Raw genomic sequence first — 27150 nt, 5'->3', positions numbered from 1 at the left:
TTTCCTGGAGTCACCGAGGGGATTTTTTTTTCACCCTGCCCTCGCGCCTGGGGGCAGCGGAGAGCGGTTCTGAGTGGCACGCTGTGGGTATTTTTGAGAGCCCGATCGAGTTACGTCTGACCGCTTTTCTCGCTGCCTAAAGAAGGCAAGGCGTGCACTGCTGTGCGGCGATCGCACCCGAAACCGCACGACACTCAGGGTCTTCGCTCGCTCACTCATTCAAAGCAGAGCATTAACATCTTCAACGTGGCGATAACGGATGAAAGCGAAGTTCTGGTGATTGCTTCTGGATGTACAGCCGCACGGGCTATTTTCAGTCCACTTGTACACACGTTCTGGATGGCCCATACACATGCGTTGTGTGCGCGCGAGAGTGGTGGCATGCAGCTGCGGGCCACCCAGGGGTACGGCCTTGGCTGGTTTAATGGAAGCCTCTGGGGAGGGCAGGGGATAAGAGTGGGGCTCCTTGGTAGGGCCGCCCCAAAAGGTTTTTGGAGGCTCAGAAAATACCAAAATACCATCTGTGCTATTTGCTGGGGTCCCCATGGACTTGAGGCGAATTGCCCTACTGATGCCCCCTCCCTCTAAGGTCCTGGGGTTCCGAGATACTTGCCGCCTCGGCTGATGAATGGGCACAGGGATCGAGGGGCAACGGACCAATGACCCATCGCTCCGTTGCACGTAACACAACCACGGTGTGTGAGCAACCTGTAGAGTACATGACGACAAAACATCAAATGCAAACTCATCATGAATGGTCTTTATTTAGAAGTGGAATGTATAAAAACCACACCAGGCAAACCTGCTCCAATCACAAGAGCGATGTCTAAAGTAGCGTCTCCTCCGTTTACGGCCAAGTAATTTGGTATCACATCAATCCCTGTGGTTATCCAACAAGCTGATGCAGTTCCACAGACCAGCGATGGCTTTTAATCAAAATTACAAAAAAATTACCATAAAAAGTTCCTTTTTGTAAACTCGTGAGGAGGGCTTTCTTTACAGGGTAATATTCAGAGTGCGGGGGGGCATCCAGACCCAGCGCTCAAAGCTCGGTGGTTCTCGAGAGGGTGGAGACTCGGTTCTAATGCGATCGAGCACAAGTATGTGCCCGAGGAAAAAACCAAAACACCATTTTTAAAAGAGACAATCTACACATCATAATGCACATATAAAATAGATTAAAATATCTCATATACAAAATATATTTGGCCTTTAATATTGGCATTTTAAAGACACTGTTATTGTGACAGCGTGTGGTTGATCATTTACATTTTTTTCAAATATTCTGTGGGATTCACCGCTCACATCTTCCCTGAATACCAACGGCACAAACTTACACAATTAACAATGTTATTGGTAGAAACACTGCACAACCTGCCTTGTGTAGACTTTTTGAATCAGTACTCACAGAATATCATCTTATAAGTCTAACAAGATCAACAGATGCCACATCATTTCCCATCACCTGTGTGGACAATTTTGATTCCACGGCACAAGGTGGCACTTTGGATTCTGCGACTGCATCGTGTCCACGTTTGCGTCTGCTCCGTTTTAAAACACGACACATCACAGCTATAGAACGAGAGTAATGTGGTTACAATGTAAGTGCACGCAAAAGTATATAGGGTGGGACAACGGATTTCTCAGGAAGTAGTTTGGTGCCAGCACTGACTTGGCAAGATACATCCTTCACATCCGCCACAACTACAGCAACCCCGATCATCATCTGGCTCATCGTGTTGTCCACCTGCCATAAAGATTTTCATAATCGGTGTTCGGGCAGCTCGCGCATATCATTCTGCAGTTTCTCCTCGTATCCCTTTACATGAAAATGCAAAGTCACTGTTCGTCGAAAATGGCGATCAGCCTTTTGAGTTCCAACTACATGGTGACGATGACATGCGCCGCTCATCCGGCACGCTGGTCCCCTACGACCGCGTGGTGTGCCGTGGTCTGGCGCTCCACTAGGCGATAGAACATGCCGCCCGTGTCGGCCGTCAGCTGTGCGTAAGTGCCGGCCTGGGCCACGCGGCCTCGCTCAAGCACGGCGATGCGGTCCGCGCCCTGGATTGTGGAGAGGCGGTGCGCGATCACCAGCACCGTGCGTCCCGTCATCAGCCGGTCCAGCGCCTCCTGCACCAGCGACTCGCTCTCCGAGTCCAACGCACTGCGGGGCGGCGGTGACGAATGCGATGAGGCTTAATTTAGCGGTGGCAAGATGTTAACTACCTTGCTTGATATACAGGAGGTCGTGGGTTCGATCCCGACCCTGACGCCTGCCTATTTGGAGTTTGCGTGTCTCTCTCCCCGTGGTCGCGTGGATTTTTCTCTGGGTTCTCCGGTTTTTCCCTCCACATTTAGAAACATACATTTGGAGTAAAGTATTTGACTGATATAAATTCCCACATGATAAGCCACTTCAATGAGCTATCATTTGTGGCCAGGTCGCTTCTGAAAAGAGCTATATAGCTCAATGGGCCTTACCTGGTAAAATAAAAAGTTTAGTTGAATAGTTTTGTTTAATTTCAGTTGACATCGCCAGCCTCCTTCAACAACAATGGCTTACTGGGGCCTACAAGTATTCACTACGAGTACCACTGCTACTACGAACCAGGGTTTCATTTCAACTGGGTCTGTTCATGTGAGCGACCCCGGTAAATATTTCCGCATCCGGCACGCCACAGCCAAGCATACCTCTCGCAATGGCTGCGGTTACTATTCACGTGCCCATCACAGTTTTCCAGTGACCAGGAAAATATTTAGCGACACACAACACTGGAAAGGTGAAATGTAGTTTTGCAACTCGTTAAAAAAGGAATCGTCATTAACACCACCTCATAATAAAAAAATATCTATACAACAGGATAACATTGTGCATACACCATTTTCCAGTGTTAACAAAATAAATAAGCAATGTGTCTTCTTCACATATCCACCACTCCACGTAAAAAATATACATATTTCTTATCCAACCCACTGGCCACGCGACCATCTGGGAGTGCCTTATTAGCAGCACTAAATCACAATACAAGCAAACTCTATACAGGTTTTAACATTGTGTCTCATCAACAGAGTTTTTTTTATAGATCAAAGTATTAAAAAAATCAAATATAATGAGGCATCGCAAGACAGCGTGAAGCGGTGGCAGCTTGGGGAGGCTGTCACCCAGCAGTGGACTGATCGTGGCTGATGATGATAATCGGAGTAAACGATTTATCCTACCTTGTTGCTTCATCCAGCAGGAGGATATTTGGATTCTGCAATGAATAAGAAAAAAATCATTGGCAGAGCTACGACACACACATTAACGCTTCAAATACAGTGGGGGATCGAGTGTAATTTGAAAAGCTCCGCTGTAAAAAAAGCATCACCTTCAGGATGGCTCGTGCGATTGCAATTCGTTGCTTCTGGCCACCTGTGTGAAGTGGAAAACATAACCCGTGTGAATGTTTATCGTTTGTGAGTTCAGCGAGTGCCTCAAAGAGGCTGATGCTTGACATGTGCCAGTGGTATAATAAGTAACACTGAGATCCATACCATGGGCTCACGGTCAAGGAAATTAAAAGCACCAGGTTCTCGTGTGCGGCAAACGTTTGTGGTTTCCATCTGGGCGTTGATGATAATTGCACAGAAACCGGTCTGGTAATTCACACCTTTAAGTGTTTCCGTGAGTAAATCTTGGCACAGGGGGCTTATTTCTTTGAAAAGGCCAGGGGCAAAGCACTGCTTGCCAACACGGATGAAAAGTGTGTGATACTTAGCAGTAGTGTAAGAATAATCATGCAAAGCTACTGGGCAAAGAGCCATGATTTTGAGCCCAAATGCCATTCCACATCAAGAGAACAAACGCATAAATTACATTTTGCAGTTTTTACATCTTTCTGATGCAAGAAATAAAAGTAATAAATGGCATTTCAGCCAAATTGCTATGCGGACTCTAAACCACTGCAAGGGGGCCTGTACAACAATGGATTCCTGAATCGATCTGTGCACACAAGTGTTAGTGGCTTGTATGTATGGGTTTCCTCCGGTTACTCCAGCTTTCTCCCCAATGTTTCGGAGCACAGACCCAAAGGCCCGAAACACCAAGCAACCAGCAACAAACGGAAGAAATGGTGTGATGGGTAAAAATTAATGCGTCTCGAATTGAGAGCAAAGGCCTCGAGGACTTGGGGAAAAGAGATGTCGGGAGGGAATTTACAAAGTAAAGAGGTTTCGGCGGAGGAAGCGAGGAAAAAAGAGACAATGGGAGGAAATTCCAAATTGGAGCAGTGTGAGGCAAGGAGCAGGAAGATGTGCATTACGACTCGCAGTAAAGTGCATGGTTGAATGCAGGCAGAGTGGATGAGTTGACTGTACGGGTTGAACCGTATCTCCCGCGAGCTCCTCGCCGGAGCGGCGTTACCGGAGAGCAGCACCCCCTTCTCGCCGACGACCGTGTCGAAGCCGCTGGGGAAGCCCTCGATGAAGCCGAAGGCGTTGGCCGCCTGCGCCGCGCGGGCGATGTCCGCTTTGCTCGCGGCCTCGGGGTTGGCGGCGCCGTACGCGATGTTTTCCGCGATTGAGCACGAAAAGAGGATGGGCTCCTGCGCCACACGCGCACGCGAGGGGTGTTTGAGTCCTGCTTCATGCGGGGGTTTTTTTTCGTTGTTGAAAATCACGGTTCCTGATCGCAGGCCCAAATGCAAAAAAAAAAATGGCTGGCGGTTACGAATAACAGGCGACAGATGAAGCTGAAGACTTTTTTTTTTCACGGAGCAACGTTTTAAAGAGATGGAAGGGAATTTCCACGACGAGCTATGCGAGGTAAGAAGAAAAAATGGAGGAGCTTTGACCTGCAGTGGTGGTTGAACACAGCATGGAAGAGACCAAACAGTTCCTCTGTTTGTCAACCAAAAGTGTCGCAATGTTTTATTGTAATATAGATAACCTATGGCCTGCAGGGGCCAATATACTTCCAACAACTTCGTTTCACTGGCCAAAACCCAACCACTTCAAAATAGCTCGCAAAACGACATTAATCCTTCACTGCCAGCATCTTAACTGCACTAATCAGGAATGTCAGGGGAATAATTTCGAGGCGGCAACTACGCAGAATCGAATTTCAGCATGATCGGTCGCTTCCGTCATGACAGTCACCGCTTGGGTGATGTGTGGCCCACCTTGTGCATTTACGAGGGATCTGAAAGTCCTCTTCATCTCGAGAAAATAAGAGGTGCCCCCACCCCCATGTCGAATGCGTTATTCGTAGACTTCAAATTTTTGCGTTCGTATACATAATTTGTTCTTTTTCTTTCACTGCAGACGTACGGCATTAAACACAAATCAATTCAAGAAGAAACATAATAGCCATTTCCCTGTGCAGACACACACAACTGACGCAAGTATGAATCTTTGAAACTCTTGTTCAGGCCATCTGTCGCGCTGAGCTGCATTGACGTCAACAGAATTTTAATGTCACTCGAATACATTTTAATGTCAGTTCAGCGAGGGTCACCGAGATGACTATGATGGAGCACCTGAATGCACTATTAAAGTCTCTCTTCATCTAATGAAGCTTAAAGCTCGCATCGCACAGCCCGCGACATACAGCCGAGGTGTGTGCCTACTGGATGAGTTGTGTTTATGGGCAAATGTCTTTCTGTAAGTTCACATTCTGATAGTGATATGTGGGCTTGCACCTGGCTGACGGTGCCAATTTGCGATCGTAGCCAGCTTGGGTTCACCTCCCGGACGTCCTGCCCATCAATTAGTACTTGACCTGTAACACAGAACAAATGCACAATGCAGTGATCGTGAACATGTGTATGTGTAATATTTCCCCCAGTATCCGAATATTTATTCTCATATATGTAACTTTGGCGAAAGCGTGACACCATGTCCAAATCCATACCAATAGGTAATCCGTATACGTGTTTTGGCGGATGATGATTATGATAAAGCAGTGCGAGTGTGCCCCATGGGAGGGTGACCTCTGCTGCGAACGAATACTGCGCCCCAACCCCTCCTAGCTATGCGAGCGACACGTGGCAGCAGAGCGTCGGACCTTGCTGCGGGTCGTAGAGGCGTAGCAATAGCGACAGGAGTGTAGACTTCCCGCAGCCGCTGGGGCCCACGACGGCGGTGACCTGGCCAGCCGGCACCGCGAGGTCCAGCGAGTGGAACACCGGGGCGGTTTCACGAGTCGGGTAGGCAAAGTGCACTCCACGGAACTCGATCTCCCCGCGCAGCGCCTGCAACGGCACCACCTGCCCCTCTGCCACGCGACGCACGTCACAACAAAGCAAGCAGCCGGCATCAGCCAGAGGGAGCCCAAAATCGCAATCGTCACCACACCTGTTTATTTTAATTGACGAATACTTCCGCTGCAAAAAGTCAGCGCCCACGCGGTTGAAAGATTGTATGTTTGATGGTATTTAATGCGGAATCTCCTGCTTCGAGGTTGGGCTGGGCGTACCACCGAGTGGGATGGTCGGCTGACGATCCAGTAGCTGCCAGATCCGACTGCCAGTTCCCAGCCCCTTCATCAGCTCCGAGTAGAAAGAGCTCAGTCCTATGGTGGAGATAAAGCACAGACTTTTGTTGACCCTTTCTCGGTAAAGGCAAAATGCTAAAAATACTGAACAGACCATTGACAACACAGTGAACCATTGTGAACTCCGAACAGTCAGTGGAGGCTTTGAAGCAAGCCACTGTAGATAAACTGAAGCCATTTATTTCCTGGCAAAGTAGTCTGAACATAGACGTACAAATTGCTATTCATCAAGCCAGCATAAGACAGCAAAAGGCAAGAGCAGTGTCCCTTGCTGTAAACTGAAGGTGAGCTTACCTCCGATGCTGATGCCCACCCAACCAGAGTAGAGAAGGAAAGCAGAGAGGTCCCCGACGGTGATGTGTGCGCTCTGCATGAGCAGTCCCCCCTTGTACAGCACGGCCAAGACGATGAGGTTGCCAGACAGCCCCGTCTGCAAAAACGAACGCACACTCGCTGTTTACCTTATCCCTTCATTCCATCTCAACACAATCCCTGACAACCTTCTCTACCCTCCAAATGCAATCGGCAGAAACAACAACAGTGTTGGTGTGGGGCTGCAACATCGGTTGAGTGATTCCGACACTGTATGTCAGGATCTCTTTGGGCATGTCTATTATTTTGTAGCAGCATCAATGCTGCATGTGCAGACACGCCCCACAAACCCCGGCTTTTCCCGTCGTGCTCTTGCGCGCTAACAAGCTCTCACCGCCCCAAAGAAGCCGGCTCGAGCCAAAGCCTCCTTGTATGCCAGCTGTAGCACGTAGTTCACTTTGGAGGAGTACTTCTCCATCTCAAGCTCTTCCTTCGCAAACGACCGCACCGTGCGAATGTTCCCTATGCGCTCCTCGGCCACCTGCAGTGCGGAACGGAAGACGTGAAAGCAAGGTCGGTGAAGCAGAACAAAAACACGTCCACCTGTTTTGAACATCAATTACTGCCTGGCACACTTATTTTGGCAGACTTTGTTTACTGGCTTGCGAGTGGTACACGTGAGCATTCTATAACTGATGATAAACATATGTGCAATATACATCCGTCACATTGCTTGCACAGGCCTACTCAACGTTGAGATGTTTAAAGGCCCCTCCTGCTTGCAGTTGCTGCTGGCCAAGCATGTAAAATTCATTGATTACAATTATTTATTATACTCGTGATACATACACCACGTTGTGCGAGTCAGCACGATTTTCAATTTCTTATATTTACATTACGGTCATGGTCAGAATGAGACAAACAGAATAGTATAAATGAGATTGACAATACACATGCGATGGGCAGTAGTCATTTGTAAAACACAACACAGAGATAGTATGGACAAGATGTGCATTGTGAATAGCAAAACACAAGCTAAGCGTAAAAACAATTATTCGATGGAACCGTGAATCCAAACTGACCCATGCAATCATGAGGCTTTTACCTTCGAAGAACTGGTGACAATTCATGCAACGGAGGTTGGGGTGAATCACAAATGTGCCCGCTGCTGGATAAGTGACAGCTCTGGTGTCCGGCGGGGGCGGCCCTACCTGCGTGGCCTCGGCGAGCGAGTCCTGCGTGCGTTTGGTGATGCGGCGCAGGTAGCGGCCGTACACCACGGCGATCAGTGCGATGGGCGGCACCACGCCCAGGACGAAGGTGGCCAGCTTCGGCGAGACGTAAAACTAGAAAAGGACGGGGGGCGCGCACAGCTCACGTCACCCACTGTGGTGCTGTGCATTGATGCGCAAGTCCACGGTGCATACGTTGAAGTGTGCAGGGATATATGTTTGCGGATTCGTACGTGTTGGATGTAATTCGTTAATCTGAACCCTCCAGCCGCTTGAGGCTAATATGGAAATCAAAAATAAAATATTCTTAATTCGAATTATACTCCTGAATTGGAATGAGGGTTAATTGTAACATATCTCCTCCACACAACGTTGTTATGCAAGTTCTATGCACAATTTGTGTCATAAAAAGGTCGGTAATATGCCATAACATTAATTCATAACGTGATATATAATCCAAATGACCAATAATTATACATCACTGTATAAGTATTGGTTTAACCTTTTCTTGCAATAAACAAGTGTTAAGATGTTAAAACACCAAACGTAAATCTTTAGCAAAGAATCATATCTGCATTAACCACACATACTTGTGGTGAACATGCAAACAAAAACATGCTCTGGTAATATAAGCATTGTCTTTGCAACTGATTGGTCCACACCAGAGCCTAGCCTCGACCAGAGAACACCAAAAGGCAAACAGCACAGAGACAATGCACTATCAGGGTATTTATAGTTAAGGGCGAGCAGCTACATCATGGGACCTTTCTTTCCAGAATCAGAATTGGTGTTACCCTTTCCGCCAAGGGAAAAAACAATTCTTATATTTCTTATATTTTGACACATCACTGTGTTAATATAACAAGATGGATAGAATATATTTGACATTCCCAATTACAATGTTTTTCATGGGAATCTAAAACATAGGCGATGTCAGCCATGACCAGGACTCAAATTCAGGTTTCCAAGTTCAAGCCGCAGCATGTCGACAACTGCGCCACCGCTCCCCCTATTATAAAAAAAAAATACCATGAAATATTTTATTAATTGGAGACATATTTAACCTTTTACAGAAGTGCCACAATGTAGCACCACACCACTAACCAGGCTGTGCACGCTACTACCCTCGGGTAGAACTGTTACTCCTCACGCACCATCATGCCGATGCCGACCGTGACCTGGGCCAAAGATCTCAGTCCATCGGACAAGTTCTCCGTGACAGCGCGGCCCATTAGGGCCGTATCAGCAGACAGTCGGTTCACCAGCTCGCCCGTGCGCGTCCGGTCAAAGAAGCCGAGCTCCTGCCGCATGATGGCACGGAAGAGGGAGTCGCGGAGTCGCTGCACAATCCGTTGGCCTGCGACCGCACCAGATGTCATCATCACATGCCCCAACGGACGATGGTGAGATTACCGATAAGAGATCAAGGGTTTCACAACTGCCTGTTCCTTGCAGTTTGGAAATGCATTAAACATCTTCATTATTTACAAACGACTTCATGTTTCTTAAGTGCTGTTTTAAAGCCCTTTGTCAATCCACGACTGGACGAAGGCCTCCGCGGGTAATGTCAGTCACGGGAGATGTTGGACTATACCACACTGGTCATTGCAAGTTGGGAAAGGTGAGGGGCAGGGAGGGGGATAGGTGGTCGGGACTGGCTGTGATACGATTTGCCACTGGCGTTAGCAATGACTCGGAATCAAACTCAGGTGGCCGGCTTCTGAGTGCAGTGCACACACCTGACTGTGCCGCCACCACCCCCTGCCTAGCTTTTAAATACGTTAAGCTCTCCATAAATTGTATCACACTTAATGAGCAATACATAAGACAAATACACTTAATACAGGCAACACTGAATGCATCTTCACATTTGACCACTGCCATAGAGGCAATGTACTACACTTGACAGACAATCTGGCCTGGACCGGTAGAGGCCCACAATCCGATCACAGAGCCGTGGTGGTTTTGGTGTGGTGCGTGGCAGGCCGGACCTGACACCTGCATGAGATAGACACGGCCGGCGTTTGCGACGGCCCCGGCCATGAAGATGCCGGAGAGCACGGTGGCCAGGTGAGCCAAGTCGGTGGGGGCCATGTCTACGCCGCCAGTGCTGTTGATCACATCGATGACCTTGCCCAGGCAGAACGGCACCGACATTGTCACCACACTCGATATGCACAGAAGCCCCACCGCCGCTGCCATGAGTGGAAGGCAAAGAAAACAAAACCAGCGATTAGAAAGCGAAGTTTGAATAAACACAATCTCACTAAACTCACAAAGCCTTTCAAACTAAATGGGAGGTCAAGCTGCCCTGCTCCTCTCAACAAGTCAATTTGTGCTTTGTGTTGTGCCAAATCCATTAATGGTATAAAATAGTGCAGTATAACCCAGGGAGCATAAGGATTTCACCTTATCTAATTCCATATCTGCTCAAGAATACGTTACCCTGGCGTGTGCTCAAAATATAAAAACAAGTTATGTTGTGCATTCCGCACAATAACTCGAGCGCAGCAATTGACAATGTGCCACTCCACATTCATCCCCGTCACGGTCAATCGCGTGCAGTGCTCGTGCCAGGATTCAACAGCAGGTGGGGGTGGGGGGTGCAACACTGCGGTCATCACGACGCACTGTTAACGTCCCGGGGCAGCCGAAATGTGGCGCTGTCTCACCGGCGAGCGTCCGACTCTCGGGTCGTGCAAGCGCCATCAGCTTCTTCAAGTCCTTGGAGGACTCATCGGCGCTCTTAACATCCCCAACCTCGGAAGCCGCGCCAGTGTCACCCGCTTGCTTGAGGCCTCGTCCATCGTCAGCGCCGCTCGCGAACCTCCTGACGTGGTGGAGGCTCCAGGCCCGTGCGCCGGGAGCCGCGAATCCCAGGTGACCCCTCCAGGGCACGATGACCCCTGGAAGCCCCGGGACCACCACCCTCAGACCCGTTCGTCGGAGCCCAGCGCCGCTCGTCGCCTGGGCCCATCGCTCCGCGGAAGCCTGCAAGCCCGACGCAGCCCTCGCCAACGCGGTCGTGCATTGGGGCCATAACCGCGGAGCCCCGCGGCAAATCAACGCCGCCACCGCCGTGCGGCAAGGGCCACGGGTCGGCGCGGCCCAGCGCCCGGCGCGTCCGTAGCTCACGCGGGGGGCACGGGAGCCCTGGCGCAGCCTCAACAGCAGCAAAGGGCACCTGGCAGGGACGCACTGCATCCTGCTCGCAAGCGACGGGACGATGCGGGCGAGAGGTGGGGGGGTTGGTGTGTGCCTCGGGGTCACGGCCTCAGAGCAGGTAGCCGCTCCAGTAGCCCGGGCCGAGTGCGGGCATCACGGAGGTACGCGTTCTCCTCGCCTCGTAGTGCGTGAGTGAAGGCTCCGTGGTGGGGGGGGGGGTGTATACAGGAGGTGGAGGAGCAGCAGCAGCAGCGGCGGCGGCAGCGGGAGTGGGCCGAGGCCTCGCGTCCACCCCCAGCCGGTGGGAATCGCGAACTCCTCACGCGTTGCGCTCCCCCCCCCCACTCGTGTCGGGACACTGTCGCACGCAACTTCCGCAAGGGGCGTGGCGTCTACGACTGGGGAGCGACGGGGATTGGCTGTCTCGTAAGCGACGCACCGGATTGGCTGTCTCGCGAGCGACGCCCCGGATTGGCTGTCTCGCGAGCGACGCACCGGATTGGCTGTCTCGCGAGCGACGCGTCTTTAAACACCACCCATCGTGGTTGTTCGATTCATTCGTTTAAAACCCCCTCATCATTTAAGGCGACGTTTCGGGCAATGGGCCTTCTGCAACACACAGAAATGTCGAGGCCGGAGAGATAGGCGATGTAAGAGTTTGAGGCTGTACTTTTCATCATCGGGCATAATAGGAATATTTTGGTTTGCTGATGAACAATGTTTGAATTGGCATATGAATAAGGGGCCGTCCATAAATGACGTCACGCGATTTTGGACGATTTTTGACCCCGCCCCCCCGTCGTCACACGGCGTCACAAAAAGTCAGACCCCCCCCCTCAAATATGACGTCACAAAGCGCTGCCCCCCCCCAAAATAAAACATGTTTCAAATCGCTTTACACAATTGTCATTGTAGTGCGTATTTAATGTGGCGCTGCACTCTGATGTTGTAGGAGAAAACATTTATTAAAAAGTCTATTTAATTAAGTAAAACGTGTTGTCTATATTTATTTAAAGTTGCGAATTTTGATGTGACGTCACATTTCTCACCCCCCCCCCCTCGTCACACATCGTCACAAATGTCTGACCCCCCCCCCCCCCCATGTGCGTGACGTCATTTATGGACGGCCCTAACAATGTATTCGTAGCTATTGACGAACAAAGTCATCCTTCAATGATCAAACATATTCCTCAATAAACTCGTTTGTATTAAAAGTCAAATTTGAAAATATTGCTGCTCCATTGCATTATGGATGGACCTGTCATTGAAAGCATCATCATACCTGTCAACCCTTATGTGCCCCAACTTATTACAGACCAATTCAAACCTTACTGGTCACACGTCTCAACGTTCATCCTACAAAGTCCCATCACAAGGGAGAAACACAAACAAATAGACAACAAATGTTTTTTTTACCCGTATTGAAACGGCCGTACGCCATATCGACCTGAAAACTCAATTTCCCTGTACAAGAATATGGGTAACCCGTTTGGGTTGACACGGTATGCATCATTAGCATTAATGTATTAGTAGCCGAAGACTAAGCTGGCAGTATAAACTTAGATACCAAATTAAACCACACTTACACAATATTTGCAACTGTTACAGCTAAAATAAATTGTATTTGAACCGGCAGTATGCCCAAGTTAATTATGCACAATATTGTTTATCCTTGTGTTTGAATGAGTGTGCTATTCATTGTATACACGGACATTGTATAGGTTACATATTTAACATTTTTGTATACGTGCGTCACACCCTGGATACCCTTACAAATGAGATGTTCCATGACCCGAGAGATTTTCAAGGGAAAGATTTAAATAAAATAAATGTAACACATTCCTGCGGAGGGAGCTGGTAGGAACGTTGGGTTGCTCGGTCAGTGGCCAGGGTCAACGGCGGCGTGGTGTATTCCGCAAATATGCCCGACTGTGAGGGCGGGCACAAGCCGGCGTGAGTAGGTTAAACGTTGAGTCTTATAAGGGCACCACGGGGTGACCAGCCCCTCCCCACCCAGCCCCACCCCTCCCACCCCCACCTAGCCCCTCCCCACCCTCCCCACCCAGCCCCTCCCTCCCCACCCTCCCCTCCCCACCCAGCCCCTCCCTGCACGACGGACACAATAATCCCCTGTGGGCTGATGTAACCTGGCGGTTCCGACCAGTAAAAATAAATAAAATATTAAGTGAACACATCCTCTTGCCGCTCAGATTGTCATTTTCAAAGCTCACGCCTCAGCCTGGGTTTGAATCCAGACAGGGCTCTCAAGTGTAGTGAGTCGTTCTCTCAGCACTCGCCTTGATGACTGCAAGCAAGATATCACATTTAGGTGGTCACGTGATTTGACTAATCAAAACAGCTCTGAGAATTAATAGGTTTTAGATTTTTTTTTGGCAATAATAGAGGTGTTCAGATGTTCAAACACCAAACATGCAAACAAACATGCTCTAATAATATATGTAGGCCAATACATTTCAAAGGCAATGCATATATTATCAGAGCATGTTTGTTTGCATTTTTTTCCACAAGTACGTGTGGTTAATCCAGACTTTATTTTTTTCTCATTAATTTGCTAAAAGTTTCACGTTTTTTTTTATTGAAAGTGAATCTAATAAATAATTATACGCAGCAACAAAGTGGATTTGGTGTCTTTATTTATTTCTTCAGCACTTGAGACAAAAGGTAAGTCTAATTTATAACTTCTACATTATGGTAAAATAGACGTTTCTCGGTGATTTTCCAGATATTGTATCGAATTCCAGTTTATTTCAACCCCAGCGACCGAAAGCAGAAGAGAATAAAATTTCAGAGCAGTGCATTTTAACAAATTGAAGGTCAGTTATATACAGTGCTACAGTGACATGCCGTAGTTTTGTGCCAGATTCACTGCCATTAATACAGTGCTACAGTAAAATGCAGTGAGGTGTTCGATTACATATTTTGTGCAAGATTCCCTGCCATTAAATTTACACAAGATACAATTATACTCCGCTCAATTTTTTCGTAAATATTACAGCTTCCGTCCTAGGACGGGCAAACAAGCTAGTAAAGTCACGTGGGTATAAAATAATAAAATAAAATATAAATAAAGTTAAAAATTTGTAATAAAATAACAGAAAAAATATTTTCTTTTCTACCTACGTTACTTTACCGAAAGAACCAAATAGTATGGATTCCTGCAGTATCGAAAGCTTCAAATCAAGTTGACTGGTTCACAAGTCAACCTTATTTGCGATCAACACCATTGCATAGCTCTACTACATTCTTACCAACATTGTATCGTTTTACGATATTATTTTTTTAGATTGTTAACATCCATAACGCTCTGCAATTTTAGAAAATTACTAATCCTATAACACAATAAAACGATGTACACACTGTACATGTTAATTTTCAGTATTCTCGTTATTGCACATCAAAGCAACTGTATTCGCGACTGCACGAATCTAAAGGCAATTTGTGCCTTTTGTGTTTCTACCAAACATCGCATTAAGGCTTCGCAGTGAGTCATACGCAGAGAGCCCAGTGGGGGTCTTGTTATTCTGTCACGTTGCAATTAGGCCAATTATAAAGCGTCGTTGCCCTAGACAACGTGCTGTCATCACAACCCTCCAAACAATGCTTTTAGTAATCAGGGCTGGTGTCACCGTGTTGTCATGCAAATTACAACATTATTCATTCATTCTGCGGCAAGCAGACACTCGAAGTGAAAATAGCCATTGAAACCATAACCCTGCACAGAAGATCGCGTTTAGCAGTCATTCCACTTCATGCGTGAAGTGCGGTGTGACGTTCATCTCATTTGATTGTCACGAGGAAGAGCGATGGCCTTGCCCTCGGTGTGGCCAAGGGGTTACAATTCGACATTTGTGATCTGGTTGGTGCATGTTTTGGGACCACTGCCTGGTTCTTCGCCCCGACTCCTTCCACACGTTCGCCGAATACCTCCTGGAGCTGGGTCTATTCATTTTTTTTTCGATTTAAAGCTTTCGTGACTGCAGGGATTCTTCTTCTTGGTTCTTTAGCAGCAACTGCAGCTCCCTTTGATGCTGTTAATCCTGCATAATGCACATGCATATGTAGTACTAATCACATTCCTGCATTTCCCATAAATATGCTAAATTCCTCTTGATATGCAAATTCCTTTGTCAAGGCGCCCAGCTTATATATATATGCTCCAAGCTCGTGTGCTGTTTCATTCAGACTCTGTCGCCTCGACGGACCTGGTTTTCACCTGAGGACGGCTGCTTGCGTTGTGGCCGAAACGTCGTCAAAATTATTTTATTGTGTTTTATTTTTATTATTTTATTACTTCCCTTCTACGTGACTTTACCGAAAGAACCAAGAAGATGGGTCTATTCAATTAATCGATTCAGTAAACGAATGCACTAAGCCAATTAACCGACTAAAGTTATTCATCAATTCTAGATTTGAAGCTTTCGTGACTGCAATGATTCATACTCTTATGGTGTTTCGGTAAAGTCATGTAGGTAAAAATAAAGAATAATAAAAAAATATATTCTTTTCTATTCTGTTATTGATTTTTTTATTTTTTTATTTATTTTTACCTACGTGACTTTATTAATCAACATTTATTTTTTTGTGGTGGATTACCTCGGCCCGACAACGCACGTGGCTGACACACATTGGAAAGAGAGGTGAGACTTTTTTTTTTCAAACACGTCGAGTAAATTGATGTATTCAATAATTGGATATCCCAGCTCAAGATATCTCGCCATACTCAACCCACACCAGGCTTCCAGGACATTCCCCCTACCCTATTCACGTGGTCTGCAGTTCTACTCCCACCCCCCTCACTACCCGCCCCAGTGGCTCGGTACACTGTGGACAAGTCCCACCTCGATTCTATCTATTTCCAGCCCACTCAAGAGTCCTCTGGGGGAGAGGTTCTCTCCGTGGCTCTTGTCCGCTGCAGCTCCACGTGGAAGAAGAGCCACTGTCGTGAGTTTCTGTGCTCTCCTCGGCTCCTCTTGTGATCTCAGGAGGACTGTGTTGAAGAAGACGAGACGAACGACCAGAGACATCGACTCGGTTGTTTAAGGAATTTTCAGCGTAAGCAGTTGTTATTGAACACTCAAATAGCGTGCACAGTAAGATGGCTTTAACCTCCCCCATCCCCACGTAAACAGTTGTTTCAATTGTTCTTTTGTTCAAATGCTATACATTGTAAATATTTAAGTCGCATACAGTGAGTGCATGTCGTACGTGACATTGGGAAGCATTACAATTATTCTGAATGACTGTGTAATTCTTGTTGTTAAGAGGGAGTGTTCATTGGTTGCCTGGTGCATTGCGTACAAAGCCACCCCTGGTCACAGCACACTCTTTGTTCGGAACGCAAGCGTCAGGACACTTCCCCCTTTGTAACCAACTCTTGTTGTTGGCTCGTTCACGGTTTGCCCGTGCGTTGTGGGAGAAACCAAACGTGTGCTTTAATAACTTGTTTTTTCTGTGCACGTCCAGCAGAAGAGCGTGGAGTGAGGGAGCGTGACCGTGGTGGAAATGTTGACATTTTCGGGGACTTGCAGAACGTGAGCCTCAACTCCCGAGAGCGCGGCTCGATCACTGCGAGACTCCAGGTGTGGTGATCATGGTAAGTGGGCATAACTAGAATTTGGGACATCCTCCTCGCTCACCTTCAACCGTACGTCGTGCATGCCGATACATCGAGTGTTTAGGAGACGCGTGGGTGTGGGGGGGGGAGGTTTGGCCAGGGGGCCATTGGCGCTAAGATGTTCGACCTTGACATATGGTTTGTTGTATATTAAAAAGTGAAAATCCACTGCCCCAGGTGACGGCATGCCGCGGCGCTTCTGTTGCCAGGGTGCACGTAATTATGCGTGAATTTAGCTGCAGGCAGTACTCAGCATTTGTGTAACTACAGTCGAGGAACTGCCATTGATTAAACACGATGTATTGTGGTGTTTTTGAAGGTGAGAAGAGATACGTCAATAATACATTTAACAATTCTCACGGTAAAATACAAGCGGCATTTTTACATTTAACGTTTGACATTAAAGTAGCACGATATCGTGTCTATAATGCTTGGCAAAACAACTTTCTCGACGCTGTACGGTGATGTAAAACTTAATTAAACATCGTAGTCCCTGTACAGCTCTAAGTTTGCCTGCCAACCGCGAGTGACTGAAAAGAGTGACGCTTGAAGTAAATAGACAAGAATGTGGAGTCAGTCTCAAAAGTGTCCATACGATCCGACACTTGTATTTTGGAATTGAGGGTGTGCAATCATTTTCGATGACATATTCACGAGTCATGTCGATGCGGTCGAAGTAGTATCCATCGCTCAACAAAACTACTGAAATAGCTCGTTGAAACAGCTCTAAGTCAAACATGTATGCTGTCAGTGTGCCTGCGGGCATAATTCCCTTGGAGCACCAGGGCAACCAGCATCTCGTTGAGATAATCGATGTGGATCTGTTTCTATTACTACCTATAAAGAGGCCACAAAGGCCAGTTGTAACCCACAATATATGCAACTCTCAACATGAAATAAAATTGAGGGATAGGAAGAGAATCGAGAATGTATTTTTAAAAAACATAAAAATAGCATGTCGATAATATGTCGAGGTTTTAGTTGACAAAGATCAATGGTCATATAGTTAAACATCGCCCATCATCAATACAATAGCTGCTTTGGTCGCTCCAGGTCTGTATGGACAATTAGGTTTAGCGCCGTGTCAGATGGTCTCTGAGATGGACAAATTAAGTTTCATACACATCTCGATGTAGCTTGCTTTGGTATCTATGCGTAATGAGGGTACTGCAGGAACATGCGGCAAAACCACTCTGCTGCTGCTATCAATTTCCGCGTCATAAACCACTTCGTTGAGCTATCATTTGTGGCCAGGTCGCCTCTGACAAAATAAGCTAATAGCTCAGTGGGCTTTACCTGGTCAAATAACTTTATTTATTTGTATATTTCTTTCGTGATTTGCTTAATTTCCCTATACTTTGCACTCATATCGTGTTTTTGTATTGATTGTTTGTTGCAACGTTCTGACTCGCCCCAACTGGACGTCTGTGAAAAAGAGCATTAATTAGCTCTTCGGTTTCTTCCATTATAAGTACATATTCTGATTCTGTTTCTGGGGCACAGGATGGGTTTTCGCCCTGTGCCCAGCCACCGGCCTGGGCTCGCAGGTGGCACGCTGGCAGCTCCCTGCTGGAGCAGGTGAGCCGCATGCTGACATTACCCCCCACACCATCTACCGGCCATGATTGTCACACGCACTAATCTAAAACCAATATTCCATGCGTTTGCTGTGGTAAGTTACGTAACAGACAAATAGACCATCTCTGTGAGTGTAATTTCAAAGGTGTCTTGTTGCACCACTGTGCCGTTTGACGTGGTGTCTCTTCCTATAAAATATTGCATATGGAGCTGCTGCATCGTGATTCATGAATGTTATGTAATATACAAATGGATTAACATTCGGAGGTAAAAAATCATAACATTTAACATGTAGACTGAGAGTCTTTTATCCCGATATAAACCGGAGTAACTAATGTATGTGTTTATGTAACAGTACATTTATATAACCCGAGTAGAGACAGTGAAAGCAATATCTCGCCCCAGAGCGCAGCCCTGTGCAGGTCTTGTGCTTCTGGTTTTATACTGGTAGGAACCTCTGGTTACACCAGCCCACAGGGGATTATTGTGTCCGTCCGTCCGTCGTGCAGGGGGGGGCTGGGTGCGGAGGGAGGGGCTGGGTAGGGAGGGGAGGGTGGGGAGGCGCTGGGTGGGGAGGGATGGGGAGGGGATCGATGGGGAGGGTGGGGAGGGGCTGGGTGGGGAGGGTGGGGCTGGGTGGGGGGTGGGAGGGGTGGGGCTGGGTGGGGAGGGGCTGCTCACCCCGTGGTGCCCTTATAAAACTTAACGTTTAACCTACTCACGCCGGCTTGTGCCCGCCCTCGCAGTCGGGCATATTTGCGAAATAAACCACGCCACCGTTGACCCTGACCATTGACCGAGCAACCCAACGTTCCTACCAGCTCCCTCCGCAGGAATGTGTTTTTCGTTCCCAACCGTATTTCAGTTCCTACCTGCACCCTGGCATCATGCGCACTCGTCGAGGTGTGTGTCCCACCTCTCGTCAGTGGGCCCACTATTTCGGCAGAGATGCAGCCCCCCCATGCCTTCACAGTGTGGGATTCCCACAAGCACGGCTGTGATCAAGGGGAGGCGACAAGGCGGAGAAGAGTTCTTGAGTAATTGACCCCTCATGCGCTGAAGCACCGTCGATGGCTGGGTGTTCTGGGAGTAGGGTTTTAGGTCCGACCAGCCAACCTCTCAACGAATAACACTTCATGCCGCTGGGCGCAGCTCTGCTTTGATTTGCTCTGAGTGCAAACTCAGTGTTTGCTTTCCAGTATGGCTGTATACATTTAAAACTGTGTATACAGCAATGTTTACTTTAAATGAAAGTTTAGATTTCAAGCAATTATGATAATTTAAGGATGGAAAATGTTATGAGAAAATGTCTTTAGTATTCTACTAGTGAGGCCTTCGTCGCGCAGTAGATTGACAGGGATGTAAATAAATTATTATTATTATTATATTTCAGTTGTCTTTGATAAACAGCACAGATTAAAACATCCACTATTTGTTTCGAATGCAAGGGTAAATGCTGATGTGTGGTGTGAGCCCTTTTATTGGGTGTACACGTGGACCTGCTTGGAGTAAAGCTTTCATCATCGTTCGCGGCTGAGCCAGACTGTCGGGTGCTGAGTTAGCACCAGGGCTTAATTTATCAAGGAATCTTGCCCAGGGTCCCTCCAAGCCCCTACCCCCTGGACCCCACTGTCTAGCCCCCTGACAGTGGGAATTGCAGGGAAGGGTGGGGGTGGGGGGGACAGGGAAATAATTTCCAGATCTCAGCACTGAGACAGCTTCGGCTGAAACTAAGCCGTGGTTAGCCCAGTGGCTGTGCTTGGATCTGGGTCACTGGTATGACATTCGGATATTCGAAGTGTAAAGAAGCTGGCTTCCCGAGTAGCACGCATGCCAGGGGTGGGCTCACACCTCGGAGTGAGTTCGACGGGCAAATTCTGCTAAATTGTTACACTTGTGTGACTTGTGGCGCGGTACGACCAGAGTGTGCTAAACAGTGGAGATGCAACGAGCCGGCACTGGAAGAGACACTTCAGGGCTTGAGTCCCACTCTCGCCAGGTTCTCGTGTGATGCCCCACGCATCACCCCTCCAGTTAGAAAAAAAACAACGGCAATAGAACAACAACAACCACCATCAGCATCCACGACACCAGCCCTGTCCTCCATACCCTCAACTCGTACATATCCAGCAAATACGCATCCAGCAAACACATGTTCACCTCACCGGGTGCACAGCTCGGCATGCTATCAAGTTTCAAGTTCAAGTTAATTTATTAGGTATAGCCCTGTGAGCCATTCGGCTCTTGAATCGGGTGCAACCGCAACAAACAAAAAAACAAAAACATGAACAAAAAACATCTTAAAGTGAATATGTGACTGAGTGGAAACAGAAAATCCAAGAAAAGACAGTAAAATATTGCAGAAAAAGCACCACCACAGCTTAAGACTACGGGGTCTCTCACTGAGGCACAAAGTCCCCGGTGGCACCTCCTTCGCCTGCGAGCTGATGCTGTGGGGTTCCGGGAAGTGTCTGCCCCATGATCCTTGCCGAGTCGCCTCTCCACCTGGGTCCGCCATCTGCAGTTTAACAAATGAAGGCACAGGAAAAAAAAAACTGTCAACTATGGCAATTTATCCCACCACAACTATTAAATAATTTGGCAGACTTACAGCTTGCTATTAAGCTGGTGCCGTGCCCACAGTTGCGGGTGCTGGAGCAGAAGGATGATGGATGTGGGCAGTAGAAGATGTGGGCAGTAGAAGGATGATGGATGTGGGCAGAAGAGGAGCAACTGTCCTGTCTGGCTTGCAAACTGCCCTTATATACCCAAGCCCAGTGGCCCCCCTCCCCCCATTGGAACAAACTCCAACTGATGTTCATAATGTCTCATCCAATCGCACGCCAGTGAAAAGAAACCATCTGTGGAATGATGTTTGATTATTTAAACATTTTTGATATTCGATCATTTATTGAATGAACACATGTAATGCATCCTCAATTTTCGGCAACATGAAATTAAATAACGCGATCTAACCCAAAAACCTTTATAATGAATAATATTGGTCGCGGAAGCCTACGTGTTAAAATTAAATTAAGTAGTTAGTATATTGTCAATTATCGGCAACGTTCACGAATACTTCATAAGGTCGCAAGTCTTTACACACAAAGTGCTTGCCACCAATGAACCACCTTGCTGATCTTGTAAAGGAGCATAAACCATCACGTGAAACTCCGGTCAGCCTCGCAGCATCATTTGGCTAGCCATCGAACAAAGATGGTGACCCCATTGCACGTTTTTAGATGCGCTTCTGCGGCCGTTTGGAATGTTCATCCGAAATGAAATGAAGAAGCCACTGGAGCTATGCACTTTTAAATCTAGATTGAAAACTAATTTCTTTTGAACTGCTGTTTGGGTTTAGTTTGTTGTCCTTCATCTGCACCTCCGATTAGCACGGTTGGCTACGTACAATCGAGCATAGCAACAAATGTTATGCCATACCCATCTTACTAGGCATCTGCATACACTACACTACTGCCTGGTTAAACTGACAGGACATTGTACTTGTGATGCTGAGGCTGCTAAAATTTTATTCTTTATTAAACCAGCATTCCCATTGTAGTTTTTTGTGTAATAAAGGTAACTTTAAAAATTATCGATGTTTTATCTACCTGAGAATGAGTCAATGAACACTAGGTGGCAGGCTTTACAAAGATTAAGTTGCAAAATAAACCCATTTAATTCGTTCCAAAAGACAATGTTTTAATATTCTTGAGCATAAAATAATGTGCTAATTTTCCTTTTTTTTTATTAAACGCAATGAATGTTCTCGGCTCATTGAGTGCATATTAAATATTTGGCGAACAATTTGCTGCCATTAGTATTCTACACATTAGGTTTCTACGATGTATAATGGGTGTGTGTTAATCTAACATTTTTTCGTGTGCACTTTGCGTAATGTTATTAGTATGATGTCGCTGTGCAATAAAGCTGTCGTGGCTTGCAATCGGAAGGCAAAAGTGTAAAAAAAAAAGTGTCTATTGATTTTGTAAAGGGGGAGACTTTTTTTGACGAGCGCCAGATGCAGACACAGGAGCCGAAATGTCACTTCGTCTCCTGGAAAATTGACATTCCGAACTGTTGACGTGGCATACACACACACGCGCACGCACGCACGCGAAAATAGATTGGCCAGAAGATATATATATATTCCAGCAAACGAGGCAGGCGGGCAAACAGCAATCAGAAGCAGACAATTCAAATAGAGACGACTTGCCAGGTGCCTGTTTGCTGCAATTATCGCTATTGATAATACTGTAATCCCAGTGTCCAAGGCCCAACGGTAATTAGCAAACATGACCATCGCAAGACAAATGTGGCAATGCATGCGCCGGGGTCAATGTCACTGATTTTATGAAATGGGGAAAGACATACATGGATTTTGCAGCGTTGCTCGGCTCACTAATGAAATGCAAATGTTTTGATCTTTAAGGACCGTCAAATAAAATTCATGACAATGCCATACCTGCGTGCTGCAAACTTTATGTCGCACTGTTATCCTGGCTGGGAATGCCCGTCAAACAATTGTGAGCGTTCGTACGTCAAGGTCTTAAATTGTGCTTGTGCGTTTGTGCATTTGTTTTCCTTTCTATCTCCTGCAGCACGCCGGGAATGAGGCATTAAATCTAATTGAGGTCAGAAGTGGCTTTTCTGGGCAAGTCGTGAAGGTGAGCTGTCTCCGGTCGTCACTCGGACATACATTACTTGCCCTCTTCACCTTGCCAGTCATGCCAGGCAGCTTGTCTTTGCTCATGCCCCAGCTCACACCATTCCATAAACATATCTGTTTTATGTTTAGGCTTTCTGTATTTTAGAGCATCTTATTGAAGCGATGATAATGTGTGTAAGTGTGACGCACAAACATAAAAATTGCACGCACACATGGTGTGCATGCAGTTATGTTCAACTAAATCTATGCTTGCATATTTATAATCAGTAAATGCAATTGCAGGGCTGCACCTTTACCTTTTAAAGGGACAATAATTGTTGCAAAAAGCATTCATGAGTGCTTACAGCCAGTGGGGACGATACACTTGGATGAACAACGGTGTAAAGAGTTGAATTGTTTATCTGGAACGTATAAAAGCTCTTGTTAGGCGAGTGTGCTTGCCCTCATTTTTCTTGTTTTTTTCAATTATTTAGTCAGGGATATACCCCTGGATCTGTAGATTTTTTACTGGAGGATCCTCCATTATGATGTTTGGCTGATACCATTAATGAGTGTTTTGCATTACCATAATGTATAACTTTTATAGTAACCTTTCACTTATTCACCTGCCTCCTTTCGACCAGGAGGCTTCTGATAAGTTTAATGGCGTTTTCTTGACCAATTTGCAAATGGAGTTTTATGAAATATATATTTGAAAAAAGATCAATGAAATTGCAACAGTACCTCCTGCAACTGTGTGAGTACAAATAGGACGTTTGTAGCTATATATATATATATTTTTATTTCCTTTTAATGGCAGTCTGGCAGAATAATGGAGGGTTTAAATCAATTCGAACCGTGTCAAAGAAATCCACTTTTTTCTTTTAGTATAGCAGGCACTTTGCGAACCGCCGAGTAGGCCTGGAGTCACACGGTCATTCTGTGTGTGCCGCATGTCACACGGTCATTCTGTGTGTGCCGCATGTCACACGGTTTTTCTGTGTGTGCCGCATGTCACACGGCCATTCTGTGTGTGCCGCATGTCACACGGTCATTCTGTGTGTGCCGCATGTCACACGGTCATTCTGTGTGTGCCGCATGTCACACGGTCATTCTGTGTGTGCCGCATGTCACACGGTCATTCTGTGTGTGCCGCATGTCACACGGTTATTCTGTGTGTGCCGCATGTCACACGGTCATTCTGTGTGTGCCGCATGTCACACGGTCATTCTGTGTGTGCCGCATGTCACACGGTCATTCTGTGTGTGCCGCATGTCACACGGTTATTCTGTGTGTGCCGCATGTCACACGGTCATTCTGTGTGTGCCGCATGTCACACGGTCATTCTGTGTGTGCCGCATGTCACACGGTCCTTCTGTGTGTGCCGCATGTCCGCACACGATTCGTGGTCTCCGTGCCATGTTTGTTAAAGATTATTAAATGCGCTGATATTCAAACAAAATGCGGTCATAAAACCCAGCGCAGGCAACCTTATTGGGAACGTAATAATGAAACGTTTGATTAGACGGATGTGTGTTTTTGATCACACATGGCATAGAGTCGCTTGAAATGACAATTACTTAATAAAGCCGAGCATATCTGTTTTTTGAGTAATGGAAAGTACTATATAAGCTAATCCATGGAAAGAGGTTTGACGTACAGCGTCCGGAGAACGCCTCGTGTTTTATTCATGTTGTGGCACATCACCTTCATTGGAAGGTACAAAGTTACCATCAGATACTATAATTGAGTTAAAAAAAAATTCCCCCTACAACACAAAGTAGTGTAATCTTAATTTACAATAGTTTATATTTCCCATTACAGTACCTTATTTAATCCTCACAGGCAACGTTTAGTAGGAAAATTGTACGCCTAAGCCCAATCGTCATTTTTGCACGTCTTCTCACACAGCTCTATCCGGCTAAATAAAATAAAAAAAATATTGATGTTTGACGCCGTGCGGTGTTTCTCCAAATTCCAGTCTCATCATATTCTTGTATTTCTGCCAGGCAATTAAGAGCTTTGGAGTGCAGTAGCAGGTGTGTACCATGCGCCGCCTCAAGTCACGGATGGACACTGTAGCATGCTGAATTGTCTTAGGCTTTCAAGGGAATCTACGGAATGCAACGTCGCGCATACTCGCACAAAGGCAAAGATGAAAGGCCCACCTTACAGCCTTTATAGAAATGCTGTTAATGAGCACCTATCTAATCCCGAACCGTGAATAAGCGGATGGTATGGTCAACACCGTGCTTGGCCATATTTGTATCCTCAGTGCTTACACTACATCTGGTACTCATTTCAGTCGACCGAGAGGAAGGCCAAGAACTTGTTCAGATACCACTCGTCATTGATGTGAGCCGTGGCTGGGAATTGAACTCGGGTCGACCAGTTTGTAGCGAGAACCACTGCAGAAACAAAGAAGCCCCGTCATAGCCTTAACAGACTGTTGGGGCGAGTGCTGTTCGCGAGCACCTACGAAGAGTGATAGGACACAGGAGGCGGTGATGTGGCTGCAATCACGCCCGGCCGCCTTTGTCTCCCTAATGGCGATGTTTGCACGCCGCATTGGATATTCATTTGAGGCTGAATCGACCTAGGGGAAACCCAGGACCAATTCAGATCAACGTCACTGCTGTTGGCCGTGAGTGGGAATTGAACTCGGGTCGCCAGGGTCGTGAGTGACCTGCAACACCCCCCCCCCGCAAACCACTGCACCTCCAGTCACAAGACAAAGATCTCCCTTATAGCCTGGGGCAAGTGCTGTTAGCGAACAGCTATGAAGGTTCGCACAGCACACGAGGGGGTGGGTGGCCAGCACCACGCCCGGCCGCCTTTGTCTCCCTAGTGGCAAATTTTACAAACCACATCAAGGCGGAGTTGACCTCGGGGAGACCCAGGACCGGTTCAAATAATCGTCGAACTTGGGTCGCCGGGTTCCAAAACGCAGCGCGCATAACCACCACACCACCGCTCCCCACCAGCCACACTCGCGCGCACACACACAAACACAGATCCAGGAGGAATACGAGTGCTCCGTGTATTCCCATGTTCGTTGTCGCCGTAAAACATCTGCGTCAAAGCCCATCCCGCCAGCCCGCTCGCAGCTCTGCGGCTAATTGTTTATGGTGGTGGGCGCACGAGCGGTGGCCATGGTGGAAAGCCACCGAGGTACCCACCACCCCCGCCCGGTATGAGGTGGATGGATTAATGGTGCGTACGTGCGTGGCGCGCCGCGCGAGGGTGTGGGGACATCGGAGCCCATCGGGGCGCCGGCGGCCGCGGGGGCGCCGGGCGGGTTGCCATGGAGCTTGCCCCGAGGAGGCCGATCCCTGCGCGTGCTTTATATTTATTGCATCTGTTTATTGTTACTTAGGATTCATAGTGGTCGCCGAGAGACGCTTGAGCCGAGCGAGCCTAAAACCTGGGCAACAAGAGGAGCTCTTGTCAAACAAATCAAATCGAGGTGAATTTAATTTTTTTTATCGGGCAGAGGGCTTTGGGGCGCAGTGGGTTTGCGCGCTGCCCTGCGAAGCCGGCAACCTATGTTCAGTTCCCTGCCATGGGGCTACGTCGCTTGCGAGCGACAGATTTCGCCAACCCGTTTTGACCATCGTGGTGAAATACCAACAACGACCCCCGGCACGAGCAGGAATTCATAGACGTGGCTTTACAATGTGGGGCAGCAGTGATTTATTCTATTGCGCCAGGGAACTGGAGACACGGGGCAGCAGGTGAACTGTCCCTCTGTGGCACCGATGCTCGTTCACGTTCGGCGTCATTGACGACTTGTGCCGCGTTCAGTTCGTGAAGGTGTCCGAGCGAGAGAGTGCCTCCGTATCGGTTCGTCAGGCTTGCTGCCCTGCCCCATGCCTCAAAGGTGAATTGTGCCTGAGCGAATCAATGCATGTATTTGCCCGTTAGATTGGGTTGTTGCTGTAACAAGGTCGGCAGAATATAAATGGACTCGAGACCGGGCTGTATGGTGGCAGCGAAATGTGGAGTTGTGTCATGTATAATGTAAGATGTTCGCGCCAATGAGAGT

The 27150-nt window shown here is 47.3% G+C and overlaps 2 protein-coding genes across 4 annotated transcripts in view; one reads left to right on the top strand and one right to left on the bottom strand.

Moving 5' to 3' along the window:
- Window positions 1–780: 780 nt before the first annotated feature.
- Window positions 781–11593, bottom strand: ABCB10 (ATP binding cassette subfamily B member 10). 2 transcript variants are annotated; one of them, XM_078858211.1, is made up of 13 exons: window positions 10752–11593; window positions 10071–10274; window positions 9234–9436; window positions 8059–8193; window positions 7242–7388; window positions 6830–6965; window positions 6458–6553; window positions 6047–6256; window positions 5682–5761; window positions 4406–4586; window positions 3372–3415; window positions 3223–3257; window positions 781–2167 (listed from the first exon to the last, which is right to left on the bottom strand). In XM_078858211.1, the coding sequence occupies exons 1-13, from the start codon at window positions 11281–11283 to the stop codon at window positions 1909–1911; spliced, it is 2262 nt and encodes a 753-aa protein (XP_078714337.1). In that variant the 5' UTR covers window positions 11284–11593; the 3' UTR covers window positions 781–1908. The 2 variants fall into 2 exon arrangements, with proteins under 2 accessions (XP_078714337.1, XP_078714336.1); XM_078858210.1 differs by lacking the exons at window positions 781–2167; window positions 3223–3257; window positions 3372–3415 and having other exon boundaries at window positions 3916–4586.
- A 4988-nt stretch (window positions 11594–16581) lies between these two features.
- LOC144933451 (uncharacterized) overlaps window positions 16582–27150 on the top strand; it is a 51180-nt gene continuing 40611 nt past the window's right edge. Inside the window, exons 1-4 of one of the 2 annotated variants that reach the window (XM_078858209.1) lie at window positions 16582–16628; window positions 16732–16858; window positions 18383–18457; window positions 23059–23124. In XM_078858209.1, the coding sequence (XP_078714335.1) occupies window positions 16856–16858; window positions 18383–18457; window positions 23059–23124 (144 nt within the window). In that variant the 5' untranslated portion in view covers window positions 16582–16628; window positions 16732–16855. Of the gene's footprint in view, window positions 16859–18382; window positions 18458–23058; window positions 23125–27150 lie in introns of both variants that reach the window. The other variant, XR_013637056.1, reaches the window with a different exon arrangement.

This window comes from Lampetra fluviatilis, chromosome 7 (genome assembly GCF_964198595.1).
Source record: "Lampetra fluviatilis chromosome 7, kcLamFluv1.1, whole genome shotgun sequence".
In the NCBI taxonomy this organism is placed as follows: Eukaryota; Metazoa; Chordata; class Hyperoartia; order Petromyzontiformes; family Petromyzontidae; genus Lampetra; species Lampetra fluviatilis.
The sequence above is the reverse complement of the archived record's forward strand: the minus strand, read 5'-3'. Positions and strand labels throughout refer to the sequence as shown.

What these genes read in the sequence shown, in the direction of transcription:
- ABCB10 (XM_078858210.1), bottom strand. Translation starts at nt 11,283, where the DNA reads ATGCAGTGCGTCCCTGCCAGGTGCCCTTTGCTGCTGTTGAGGCTGCGC. An exon ending in CGAGAGTCGGACGCTCGCCG is followed by an intron (nt 10,275 to 10,751) that starts GTGAGACAGCGC and finishes CACTCATGGCAG; the next exon opens with CGGCGGTGGGGCTTCTGTGC. An exon ending in CCTCTACGACCCGCAGCAAG is followed by an intron (nt 5,762 to 6,046) that starts GTCCGACGCTCT and finishes TCTGTGTTACAG; the next exon opens with GTCAAGTACTAATTGATGGG.